General features: G+C 36.6%; 1 protein-coding gene across 1 annotated transcript in view; it reads right to left on the reverse strand.

The window, feature by feature from the left end:
* Positions 1–1,168: 1,168 nt before the first annotated feature.
* The window catches only part of LOC128659924 (gastrula zinc finger protein XlCGF57.1-like), a 40,957-nt gene continuing 28,627 nt past the window's right edge, over positions 1,169–13,498 (reverse strand). Inside the window, exon 2 of the mRNA XM_053713511.1 lies at positions 1,169–3,323. Within this exon, the coding sequence (XP_053569486.1) occupies positions 1,828–3,108 (1,281 nt within the window). The 5' untranslated portion in view covers positions 3,109–3,323 and the 3' untranslated portion in view covers positions 1,169–1,827. The remainder of the gene's footprint in view (positions 3,324–13,498) is intronic.

Below are 13,498 nucleotides of genomic sequence, written 5' to 3' on the forward strand. Positions count from 1 at the left end.
TTTAAGCCTTTGGCTGGGGTGTTTTGACTCCTCCTGGTGGCCAGGTTCTTAATTCCCAAAAGTAATGAATGCAGTTGTGGACTCTTTCCATTTAAGAAGAAAAAAAGTATTTTTAAAGTTTAATGGTTGAGATATTTTAACAATTTAATGATGAATTTTGTAGAAAAAAAATGCATTGACAGTTTGTGTTAATCTGGAACAGAATACACCGGTCTTGATAGCTCACATCCCTAGCCTCTTGTGACAGAGGTACATGATGGTATTGTCTGTGTGTGCTCTTTACATAAAACACGCTACATGTAGTTTAGACTGTGACATACAAGTACATGATGGTATCGTCTGTGTGTGCTCTTTTAGATAAAACACCTTACATGTCTGAAAACCATGTTCATGTAATTTTACTGCATTCACTACTAGTAAAGGTTTAAATTCTTCAATTTCTTGTAACATTTACAATTGTCTTCCTGTAACGTTTAGACCATGTGCTGGTATGTATAATGATCTCCATAATGACTAAACAAATATGGTTCCTCTTGTGTGATTCCTTTCAGATTGAGGTTGAACATTTCTAAGAATATTTCACAATATTTGTGGTAAGTCATACTTGCCCTTCCGGCTTTACAAGCTAAACGCACGGAAAAAGCAACGCACGTTAATTACTATAAGTGGGAGTAAAGGTGCATTTAGTTTCACCTGATAACATTTTATGGACTACTGATTGGGTTCTCCCACTCATAGCTACAAGGTAACTAGTAGGAGCCAAAGTTCAGCAGAGGAACTCTGTGAAAAAAATAGTTTTCGAGGGTAGACCTCTAAAAATGAGAAGAAACTACAGAGCTTGTGTTTTCACCTGTGATTTTTAGGGTCAGCCTTTCCTACGAAGCTTCTGTCAAATTATTTATGTTAAAGTGATGTTAAAGTTCACACAGGTAGCCTATCCTTTAAATTGCTAAGTTTCAAAAATAAAAATTGCTTGATAAAAAAAAAATGCTTTCTATGTAAGCAACAAGGCTTGTTCCCGATACAATAAGATGTGCGCATGCGCTCTAGAGAGAGGGGGCAGTTAGGTTAAACTCGTGTTCACCTAACACCAAGGATTTCTACTGGATGCAGAAGAATACGTCACAAAAATAAATTTGACATGGAGCCGGGCATAATGCAGGACAATAGGATATAAGGTTTGATTTATTAATAACTTGATTAATATTTAAAAAAAAAAAAAAAGATTAAATTAATCTCAGTTATTTATAACAATCTTTCCAATGCAGCTTTTAATATAAAGAAACTTTAGTTCAGATTGCAATCTTTAAAGTGATGGTAATCTGATGGTTATTAGATCTAAAATATAATTCATGTTTTCAGATTTCTGAATTGGTTTCTACTTTCCTAAATCATTTAAACGGAAACAATCATGTGTTAAATATATCCCAGATTCTTTAAAGGGACAGTATACACCAACTTTCATATAACTGCATGTTATACATACTACTATAAAGAATAATATGCACAGACACTCATCTAAAAACTTACTTAGAAGTTCCAAGTTTGGCACTGTTAATTAGGATAGCAGGAACACCCAGGGAAAGAGTTTTATAGCAGACATCCCCCCCCAGCCCTGCATATGAAAAGACAGATTATACACACTGAGGGGCTTGGGTAGGAGTCTGAAAATCAGCTCAATGTTATTAAAAAATAAGCAAAAATAAACATTGTTACAAAAACACTACCAGATGGGCTATATAAATTGATCATCTATAAAACATTTATGCAAAGAAAAAATTGGTGTATATTGGCCCTTTAAAATAATACTTTTTTTAAAACTACATGTCAAAGATTTCTTATGTGAGTCTTCTGGTGTTTTACTAAATTTGCTCTATGTGAAAATCTTTTTTCACACACTGAGCAGGTGAATGGTTGTTCCCCTGTGTGAATCTTCAGGTGGGATGAGAGATGGTGTTTTCTTAAAAAGCTTTTACCACATTCTGTACAACTAAAATGTTTTTCCCCTGTGTGAATCATCTGGTGGACTGAGAGATGTTCCTTTCTTCTAAAGCTTTTCCCACAATCTGTACAACAATAAGGTTTCTTCCCTGTGTGAATCCTCTGGTGGATTATGAAATGTCCATGATGCGTAAAGCTTTCACCACAATCTATACATTTAAATGGTTTCTCTCCTGTATGAATACGTAGGTGACTTCTGAGATATCCTTTTGTGGTAAAACCTTTTCCACATTCTGAACATATGAAAGGTTTCTCTCCAGTGTGAATCTTTTGGTGTTTTGTAAGATGCTCTTTTTTCATAAAGCTTTTTCCACATTCTGAACATGTGAAGGGTCTCTCGCCTGTGTGAATCCTCTGGTGGGTTAAAAGATTTCCTTTTGTTGTAAAGCTTTTCAAACATTCTTTACAAGTATAAGGTTTCACCCCCATATGAAAATGTTGGTGGATTTGAAGGTCTTTTTTTCTTCTAAAGCATTTTTCACATTCTGAACAGCTGAAAGGTTTCTCCCCTGTGTGAATCCTACTGTGCATTACAAGATCTCCTTTTTGTATGAAGCTTTTATCACAATCTTTACATGTAAAAGGTTTCTCCCCTGTGTGAATTAGTTGGTGGTTTAGGAGTTTCCCCTTTTGTGCAAAGCTTCTTCCACATTCTGTGCATGTATAAGGTTTCTCCCCTGTGTGAATCCTATTGTGGAGTACAAGATTCATTTTTCCTGCAAAGCGTTTTTCACAAATTAAGCATTTGAAGGGTTTCTCCCCTGTGTGAATCTTCATGTGGTTTTTGAGAGTTCCTTTTACTGAAAAGCTTTTTCCACATTCTTTACATGTAAAAGGTTTCACACCTGTGTGAATGCGTTGGTGGGCTAGGAGTTTGCCTTTTTGTGTAAACATTTTTCCACATTCTGAGCATGTGTAAGGTTTCTCCCCTGTGTGAATCCTGTTGTGGATTGGGAGATATGCCTTGGTTTTAAAACATTTCCCACATACTCCACATGAGATTGGTTTTAGCCCTCTGTGAATCCTGTGTTGGTTTAGATCTTTTTTGGAAATAACATTTTTATTCCTCTTTATTAGTGTGATTTTGTTTCCTCCCGCAGGATTCATTTTGGATCATAAGATAATGTATACTTAGGTCTTTTTGTTTAAAGGCTCTTACTTTTTGCACATACTATATGTTATTCAAGATCCACAAATTCTAAATTATCTTATAATGGTTTCTGTGATATAAACTATTGTTTGGCAGTTTCAATATGTTCAGGTTTTACAATCTCAAAGTAATTCATCATATGTTCCTGATAGGATGTCACCCATTCAAGTAACTGTGTAGAGAAAGAAAAGCAAATTAGGATTATGCAAATTACTTGCGTACAGTAACATGTAGAAGTTAAAAGGGACATGAAAAAACAACAACTTTTCGTTTATGATTAAGATAAAGAATACTGTTTAGACAGCTTTCCTCATTATCTTTTGTTGAAGGAGCTGCAATGCCCTGCTGGGTGCTAGCTGAACACATCTAATGAGTCAATGACAAGAGGCATATGGGTGTAGCCACCAATCTGGAGCAAACTCATAGTAGTGTATTAATAAAAGTAAATTGGATGCTCTGTCTGACCCATTAAAGCAGGTGTGGAACTACCATTGATGCAGCAAGTGTGGTGACACCAGGGCCCAATTGCTCGGCTCAGGAGCCACAGAGCAGATACAGTGGCTGAGCCAATCAGCAATCACAGTCGCAGTTCTGCAATCCTTACATTCACTTGCACATTACAAGGGGCAAAGCTTCTGTAGACTGTCCTCTTATCTCAGTGCTTTTTACATACTTGCATTTTAGCCAATCAGTGCTGACTAAAGCATAATCCCAGAGGAATAAGTACAATGTAATATATATGGCATACATGAACTAACACTGTCTGGGTGTGAAAAGCTAATAAAATGCACTGAGATTAGAGTCAGTCTTCGGCTTCCGGTGGGCGGTCCAAGAGTGAAGGCGCGAGAGTGAGCTCTCAGAACGCCGAAGCCCGGACTGCAATCACAGACCCTAGGCTTACGCAAGTCGGGTTATCTTTTCCCCTCCAACACGCTTGCTATTCGGTTTGGATTATGAGAAGCCGAGCCACAACTGAGGTTACGGCTATGGAGCAGTAAGAAACCAACAATTGGATGAAAGAGCAGAAGAGCTCTCTCCGGAAGCCAGTTTTTTTGCTATCTTATTGCCCAGTAGCGAGGACACACATTTTTTTGTTTCTATTTCCTCTCCCGACGCTCAGACTTTAAGGTCTTCTGAGGACTAAGTGAAATCAGCAAGAGGGAGATATATTTTAGCTCCTCTGCATTCTGTAGTTTTCTTGATAAGTACTGTAATCTATAAGCTTTTTCTTACACTGATGTATGGCTGAGAATAGCCTGTTTTGAAAAAGTATATCACATGTTTAAGAGCAAATAAGGCTGGGATAAGGAGGACAGGCTGAAAAAAGGGCTTGCTAGATAATGGAATGAGTGAGAACTGTGCCTAAAGAGTATCCCAGTGAAGATGCTAAAGATAAGGAGACCTTAAGTGAATTTGGAGATATTGTGCTGCTAAATAGCTGGCAAAGAACTTTAAAATAGGTGTAAAGTGATATATGCTATATCCCTCCCAGGTTTACTGCCTTTCCTGTATGGTATGAAAGTCTGGGGGTTGATGCAATACCTGCGTTAATGTAAGGTAATAACATCTTAAAAACAAAGCCCAGTGAAGATACCTGCAGAGAGTTAATAAGGTGAAGCCAAAAGGGAAAGAGGGGGGGGGGGAAGGGAAGAAAAAAGGAAAGTGGGAACTTTTGCGGACTGTTAAAACTATTTCTCTGAGAACATATTGTTATATATGAACTGATGTGAAGGAATACAAGGCAGTGAAGTCTGGGTATATGAATAGGACATATGTCTGATTTTAAGTTTCTCCATATAGCCCAGTGAAGAGCCGGTATTTGCCGATTTGAAGTGATATAAGATTTGGGAGCTTTTTTCTATAATAACTGGAACAAGACATAGAATAGCTGCGAAGACAAAAATACAGGGTTCCCCTGTTTGAGAGACGCTATCTGGTTTATAGTGGACGGTATAAGGATAAGGGAAATTATACAAAGCAGAGACAAGTGAAGAAATCTGCATTTTGCTAAAAGAAGAAATTTATTATTTCTGTGTATTTCTGGTTCTATTGTATCCTAAGCTAGAGTAAAAGTTTATTTAAGTATTTATAGGATGGTTATTGGTTAAGAGAAAGGAAGAAAAAAGGAAGGAAAAAGGGGTGGGGGGAAGGGAAAGAAAGAAAAGAAGGTGAAAGGAAAAAAGGAAAGGCTGATTGTAGACACTGGTTATTAGTGGTCTGCTAGAAGATTTATTAAGGTGCATAGATTATAAGATTAGTGTTTAGAATTGATTTCATGTTTGTGTATAAGGTATAGTATTTATAATGGAGAACTTTGATCCAGTGTGTTTTCACATACACGATACACTAGTATTAGTGACTTTATAAGAGCCATTGCTGATTGAGTCAGCATCTAATTAATACTCATCCTTTTTTTTTTTGAGTGGGTTTTGTTTTTTGTTTTATTTTTTATTTTTTTCTCACACTAATTTTTACACTTTTTTTTCACATTTCACTTTTTAGATTCAAGTAGTTATTCAATTTTTTTTTCTCTTTCTTAAGTTCTCCTATGGAGAAATATATTCACAATATTAAAGATAAATCTCCAATGATGACCTCTAGAAACAGAGAGAAAAATAAAAACAAAAATCAGACTGAAAGTGCTCTGGTAGAGGTAGGAGAACCACTGACCACTAATTTAGAGACACATACATTATTAAGCCAAATGTCTAATTTATTCCTTCCCCAATTTGAAAATATAAGAAAAGACATTTCTGAAATAGCGAACGAGCTAAAACAATATAATGCTAGACTAACAGAGGCAGAAGATAGAATATTCTATCTTGAAAATCAAGTAGCATCAAAGGATTCAGTTATTAATGAGATGGGTAAACAAGTTTCGAAATTACAAGATAGACTAGACTCCTTAGAAGACAGATCCAGACGGAGTAATATTAGAATATTCGGTATTCCTGAAAAATACAAACTTGAAGAGTTAGAAAAAAATAGTGTCCCAAGAGCTTCCAAAATGGATACAAATGACTATCAGGATAAGGTTGAGTTAATGAAATATTATAAAAAAAAAATGAAAGAACCAATGATAAGAGATGGCTCTAGGATTTTACCGTTCCAGGATTTTTCCCTGGAAACAGCGGCAAAAAGAAAAGCTATGATACAAGTCTGCAACCAGGTCAATCAAAATGGGCTGAAAGCCTATATAGTTTACCCAGATAATTTAGCACAGGCAAAACAATTCTGCTATGAATATTTTAAGAAAGACTAGATTTGTCAAAGAAACTTTAATAAAATTATAAAAAATGTGGGTAATAATGTTATTTCCTCTGAGTGTAAAGTTATGTAGACGGATTACTAAACGAAGGTTGTTAAATATAAGTAGAATGGCTAAGGCGTTTTTTTTTTGTGGTATACTAAGATGTAAAAAGTTCATATGTTATGTTAATTTTAATAAATGAGCTTTATATATTATTATTTATTTTTTTTTTTTTTAAGAGATTTGCTATGAAACAAGTAAAGTCTGGCCTTTTTTTTGCCCCCATCCTACCCCGGTCTTCCCTCTTATCCCACGGGCCACATCCCTCTGGTAAAAGAGTATAGCCGTATATACCCTAAAGTATTAAATCACTAACTATTACATCATGGAATGTAGCGGGCATCTCATCACCAATTAAAAGAAACGCAATTCTTAAAAATTTGAGAAATTTAAATTCAGACATTGCATTATTACAAGAGATAATATTAACCCCTTAACGACGCATGTCGTACAGGGTACGTCGCACACAACCTGGTCTTAAAAGACCAGCGACGCACCCTGTACGACATTAGGGGTTTAAAGCGGCTGGAAGTGATCCTGCTCGCTTCCAGATGCTTTCCGGTTATTGCAGGATGCCTCGATATCGAGGCATCCTGCAATAACACCCCTTGGCCATCCGATGCAGAGAGAGCCACTCTATGGCCCTCTCTGCACCGGACATCGATGGCCGGTATCGTTGGTGGGTGGGAGCCCACTTGGTAGGCGGGTGGGTGGCCATCGATGGGCCGGGTAATGTAGAGGAGGGCGGGGCCGATGGGGGCATGCACAGGTGGGAACTGCTACACTACAGAAAAGTTTTGGTTATCAAAGAGAAAGGGGTATTTTAAGCTTTAAAAAAAACAATCGAAGGTATCTAGGAGGGGGTGGGGGGTTGGTCTTTGGTGGGGGGGAGCTACACTACAGAAAAGGGGGAAAAAAATTCTTCTAAACTGGGTACTGGCAGCTGTCTGATGGCACCCATTAAGGAGGAGAGGGAGGGTTAGAGAGCTGTTTGGTGGGGGATCATTCAGGTTGGGGGCTAAGGGGGTTCCTACACAGCAGCATATATAAATATGCTTTAAAAAAAAAAAAAAAAAAAAAAAAGCCTAAATATACCTTTTATTTTAGTACTTGCAGAGTTGCTGCCAGTACTTAAGATGGCGGGGACAATTGTGGGGTGGGGGAGGGAAGAGAACTGTTTGGGAGGGATCAGGGGGTCTGATGTTTCAGGTGGGAGGCTGAGCTCTACACTAAAGCTAAAATTAACCCTGCAAGCTCCCTACAAGCTACCTAATGAACCCCTTCACCGCTAGCCATAATACACGTGTGATGTGCAGCAGCATTTAGCGGCCTTCTAAGTACCAAAAAGCAACGCCAAAGCCATATATGTCTGCTATTTCTGAACAAAGGGGATCCCAGAGAAGCATTTACAACCATTTGTGCCATAATTGCACTAGCTGTTTGTAAATCATTTCAGTGAGAAACCTAAAATTGTGAAAAATTTCACGTTTTTTTTCATTTGATCGCATTTGGCGGTGAAATGGTGGCATGAAATATACCAAAATGGGCCTAGATCAATACTTAGGGTTGTCTACTACACTACAGTAAAGCTAAAATTACCCCAAAAAGCTCCCTACAAGCTCCCTAATTAACCACTTCACTGCTGGGCATAATACACGTGTGGTGCACAGTGGCATTTAGCGGCCTTCTAATTACCAAAAAGCAACGCCAAAGCCATATATGTCTGCTGTTTCTGAACAAAGGGGATCCCAGAGAAACATTTACAACCATTTATGCCATAATTGCACAAGCTGTTTGTAAATAATTTCAATGAGAAACCGAAAGTTTATGAAAAAATTTGTGAAAAAAGTTAACTATCTTTTGTATTTGATCGCATTTGGTGGTGAAATGGTGGCATGAAATATACCAAAATTGGCCTAGATCAATACTTTGGGATGTCTACTAAAAAAAAATATATACATGTCAATGGATGTTCAGGGATTCCTGAAAGATATCAGTGTTCCAATGTAACTAGCGCTTATTTTGAAAAAAAAAATGGTTTGGAAATAGCAAAGTGCTACTTGTATTTATGGCCCTATAACTTGCAAAAAAAGCAAAGAACATGTAAACATTGGGTATTTCTAAACTCAGGACAAAATTTAGAAACTATTTAGCATGGGTGTTTTTTGGTGGTTGTAGATGTGTAACAGATTTTGGGGGTCAAAGTTAGAAAAGGTGTGTTTTTTTCCATTTTTTTCTCATATTTTATCTTTTTTTTATAGTAAATTATAAGATATGATGAAAATAATGGTATCTTTAGAAAGTCCATTTAATGGCAAGAAAAACGGTATATAATATGTGTGGGTACAGTAAATGAGTAAGAGGAAAATTACAGCTAAACACAAACACAGCAAAAATGTAAAAATAGCCTTGGTCCCAAACAGACAGAAAATGGAAAAGTGCTGTGGTCATTAAGGGGTTAAAGGAAAAAAATAGATAAACTAAAAACTAAATGGGTGGGAGATGTTTACGCTACATCATGTGCAAATAGGAAGAGAGGGGTAGCTATATTAATAAATAAGAAGTTGGAATATAAAGTAGTAAAATGTATTTTAGACCCTGAATCACGTTTTATAATCTTACAAATACAAATTAATGGTTTTACTTATGACTATATGCAATGTCTATGACCCGAATGAGCTAGATTTAAAATTTTGGTATAATTTACAAGCGAAACTGATTGAATATATAAATGCCAATATAATAATAGCTGGTGATTTTAATTTAACCCCAAAATTCCCTATTGATAGGTATACTCCCAATACAAGAAGATTGGATTCTAGACTTAAAAAATAAGCAAAAGTTTTTAACTTTTCGTAATATATTAAAATTGCAGGACATCTGGCGGTTGCAAAATCCAGATGAAAAAGCCTACACGTGTATGTCTAAAAGTTATTTGTCTTTTTCTAGGATAGATATCTTTTTGGTAGCTGAATTTTTTGTGACACAAGATGTTACAGCAGAAATTAAAGACTTTACGATATCAGATCATGCGCCAATTATACTGAAAGTCCCTTGTATAGGATTAAGAAGCGAAAGGAAAATAATTATTGTTTCCCTAATTACATGAAAGATAATGCAGCATTTATAGAATTTCTCAAAAAATCATGGAATTAATTTTTAAAAAATAATAAGGAATATAGCCAGAAAAAAAGATATTATGGGAGAATGCAAAGGCGGTATCAAGAGGAGAAATTATAAGCTACATGATTCAATTTAAGAAAAAGGTTAAGGCTAGAGAGATTCAGCTAACAAAACAATTGTCAAATAAATATAACAAATATTTAATGGTGTTATCTAAAGCTAATTGGTCAGAATATCTTAGTGCAAAACAAGAAAGATGCCTTTTTAATGCAAAAAGCGCATAGAGATGATCTTAAAAGTAGAGCGAGATTTGTGAAATATGGTAACAAAACAGGGACTTACCTGGCAAAAATTACCAGATTAACGAAAAAATCTAATTTAATAGGTGCTATTAAAAAACAAGGAAAAATAGTGACAAATACTAAAGATTTATGTTTAATTTTTTTCCAAAAGTTTTATGAGGCAGAGGAGATTCATCAGGACAATAAGAGAGAATTTTGGGAGAATCTGATGTTACCTAAATTGGAGAACGAAATGTTAGAGAAATTGAACGCTCCAATATCAAAGGAGGAAATAGAGATAGGAATTAAGAATATGGCATACAATAAATCCCCCGGGCCTGACCAATTACCTTCTGAAATCTATAAAATTTTAAGTAAAGAGATTACTTCTTTATTGACGGATTAATTTAATCTGTATTACTCAGGTAAAGATCCAATATCCAAAATTTTTACAAGAGCAACTACTACCTTGATTCTTAAAAAAGGGAAAAATCCCCATCCGACAGATTCTTATAGGCCAATTTCGCTGCTAAATGCAGACTATAAAATATTGGCTACAATAGTAGCTAATAGACTTAAAGAAGTGACGGACAGCCTTATTTCAGCAAATCAAACAGGTTTTATGAGGAATAGATCTTCAACACTAAATATTAGAAAAACGTGCAATTTTGGATTATTGGTGGAATATTGGAGAACGAGGAAATGAAAGTAGAATGGATGATCTGGCACTAATAACAATTGATGCTGAAAAAGCTTTTGACCCAGTACAGTGGGATCATCTATTCTATACCCTGAATAATTTTGGTTTTGGGGGAAATTGTTAATTATATTAAATCTATTTATGATAGCCCCATATCTGCTATTTCAATAAATGGGATGTCTACGCCTGAAATTAGCCTGGGAAGAGGTACACGCCAGAGATGTCCGCTGTCTCCATTATTATTCAATTTAGTAACTGAACCACTAGCTAGAAAATTAAATCAAATTTTACAAGGAATTATATGCAAATCAGTAGAAACAAAGATTTTATTATATGCAGATGATGTTATCATCTTTCTGAGAAACACAAAAACAAATCTCCCTATTCTCATGGATTTTCTTAATAAATTCGGGTCCTTTACAGGATATAAAGTAAATATGACTAAGTCGGAACTTTTGTGGATTAGGAAAACAAAAAACTCAGTACAAAATAGTCCATTTAGAGAAGTAGAGACAATACTATATTTAGGTATCTGGTTAAACAAGAACCCAAATAAATGGTATGAGGAAAATTATAACCCCATTTTCGAAAATCAGCTCTCTGGAACTATGGAGAAAGTTTCCTCTGTCCCTTTCCGGAAAAATTAATTTAGTAAAAATGGTTTTGTTTCCAAAACTTTTATATAAACTACAAAATCTGCCCCTATTACTCAAAAAAAAAAAAAAAAAAAGATATTAAACTGTTTACTAAAAGGTCTCACTACCTTTTTTGGGGGAAAAAGAAAATTAGATACTCTATAAGTAGACTCTGCCAACATAAAAATGTTGGGGGGTTCTCCTTACCGTCAGTGCAAGATTATAATACAGCTTGCTTAATCAAAATAGCAGCTGAATGGCTCCTAGGAGAAAATCATTTTACTTCAAAACAGCTGGAGCTGACCCTAGTGAGTCCATTCTCTCTCAAAGCACTATTACATTTAGATTTGAAATTAATACCAAAAGAGTGTAAGAATGAAAAAAGTGATATATCCTATAATAAGAGCATGGCAGATATATTGTAAAAAAAAAAAAAAAAAAAAAGGAAATTTATGCTTACCGGATACATTTATTTCTTTTACGATATGACGAGTCCACGGATTTCATCCTTACTTATGGGATATCGCCTCCTGGTCAGCAGGAGGAGGCAAAGAGCACCACAGCAGAGTTGTATATATATATAGCTCCTCCCTTCCCTCCCACTCCAGTCATTCGACCGAAGATAAGAAGAGAAAGGAGAAGCCAAGGTGCAGAGGTGACTGAAGTTTAACAAAAATAAAGACCTTAGAAAATGACAGGGTGGGCCGTGGACTCGTCATATTGTGAAAGAAATAAATTTATCAGGTAAGTATAAATTTCCTTTTCTTTTACAAGATATGACGAGTCCACGGATTTCATCCTTACTTATGGGATACAATACCAAAGCTATAGGACACGGATGAAAGGGAGGGACAAGACAGGAACCTAAATGGAAGGCACCACTGCTTGAAGAACATTTCTCCCAAAAAACAGCCTCAGACGAGGCAAAAGTATCAAATTTGGAAAAAAGCGTGAAGACGACCAAGTTGCAGTTTTGCAAATCTGTTCAACAGAAGCATCATTTTTAAATGCCCATGAGGAAGCCACAGCCCTAGTAGAATGAACCGTAATTCTTTCCGGAGGCTGCTGTCCAGCAATCTCATGTGCAAAACAGATGATACTCTTCAGCCAAAAAGAAAGAGGTAGCCGTAGCTTTCTGACCCCTACATTTTCCAGAAAAAACAACAAACAATGAAGATGATTGACGAAATTCTTTAGTCGCCTGCAAGAAAAACTTCAGGGCACGGACCACGTCCAAGTTATGTAACAGACGCTCCTTCTTAGAAGGATTAGGACACAATGAAGGAACAATAATTTCCTGATTAATATTTTTGTTGGAACAACCTTAGGAAGAAAACCTGGTTTGGTACGTAACACTACCTTACCGGAATGAAAAACAAGGTAAGGAGAATCACATTGTAATGCTGAAAACTCAAACTCTGCGAGCAGAAGAAATAGCAACCAAAAAGAAAAAAACTTTACAAGATAACAATTTAATATCTATGGAATGAATAGGTTCAAACGAAACCCCTTGAAGAACCTTAAGAACTAAATTCAAACTCCAAGGAGGAGCAATAGGTCTAAACACAGGCCTGATTCTAGTCAGAACCTGACAAAAAGATTGAACATCCGGAATATCTGCCAGACGTTTGTGTAGCAAAATAGATAAAACAGAAATCTGTCCCTTTAAGGAACTTGCTGATAACCTTTTCTCCAATCCTTTTTGGAGAAAAGATAAAATCCTAGGAATCCTAATCTTACTCCATGAGTAGCCCTTAGATTTGCACCAATAAAGATATTTACGCCATATCTTATGGAAAATCTTTCTAGTAACAGGCTTACGTGCCTAAATCAAGGTATCAATGACCGAATCAGAGAACACTCGCTTAGATAAAATCAAGCGTTCAATCTTCAAGCAGTCAGCTGCAGAGAAATTAGATTCGGATGATGGAAGGATCCCTGAATGAGAAGGTCCTGCTTCAATGGAAGCTTCCACGGCGGCAGAGAGGACATGTCCACCAGATCGGCATACCAAGTCCTGCGAGTCCACACAGGAGTGATGATAATCACCGAAGCCCTCTCCTGTTTGACTCGAGCAATCACCCGGGGAAGGAGAGCAAACGGCGGAAACACATAAACTAGGTTGAACGAACAAGGCACTGCCAAGGCATCAGTTCAGCCTGAGTATCCCTGGACCTGGATCCGTATCTTGGGAGCTTGGCATTCTGACGAGATGCCATAAGATCCAGCTTCGGTCTGCCCCATCTGAGAATCAGGTTGGCAAAGACCTCCGGATGGAGTTCCCATTCCCCCGGATGA

This window comes from Bombina bombina, chromosome 5 (genome assembly GCF_027579735.1).
Source record: "Bombina bombina isolate aBomBom1 chromosome 5, aBomBom1.pri, whole genome shotgun sequence".
NCBI lineage: Eukaryota > Metazoa > Chordata > Amphibia > Anura > Bombinatoridae > Bombina > Bombina bombina.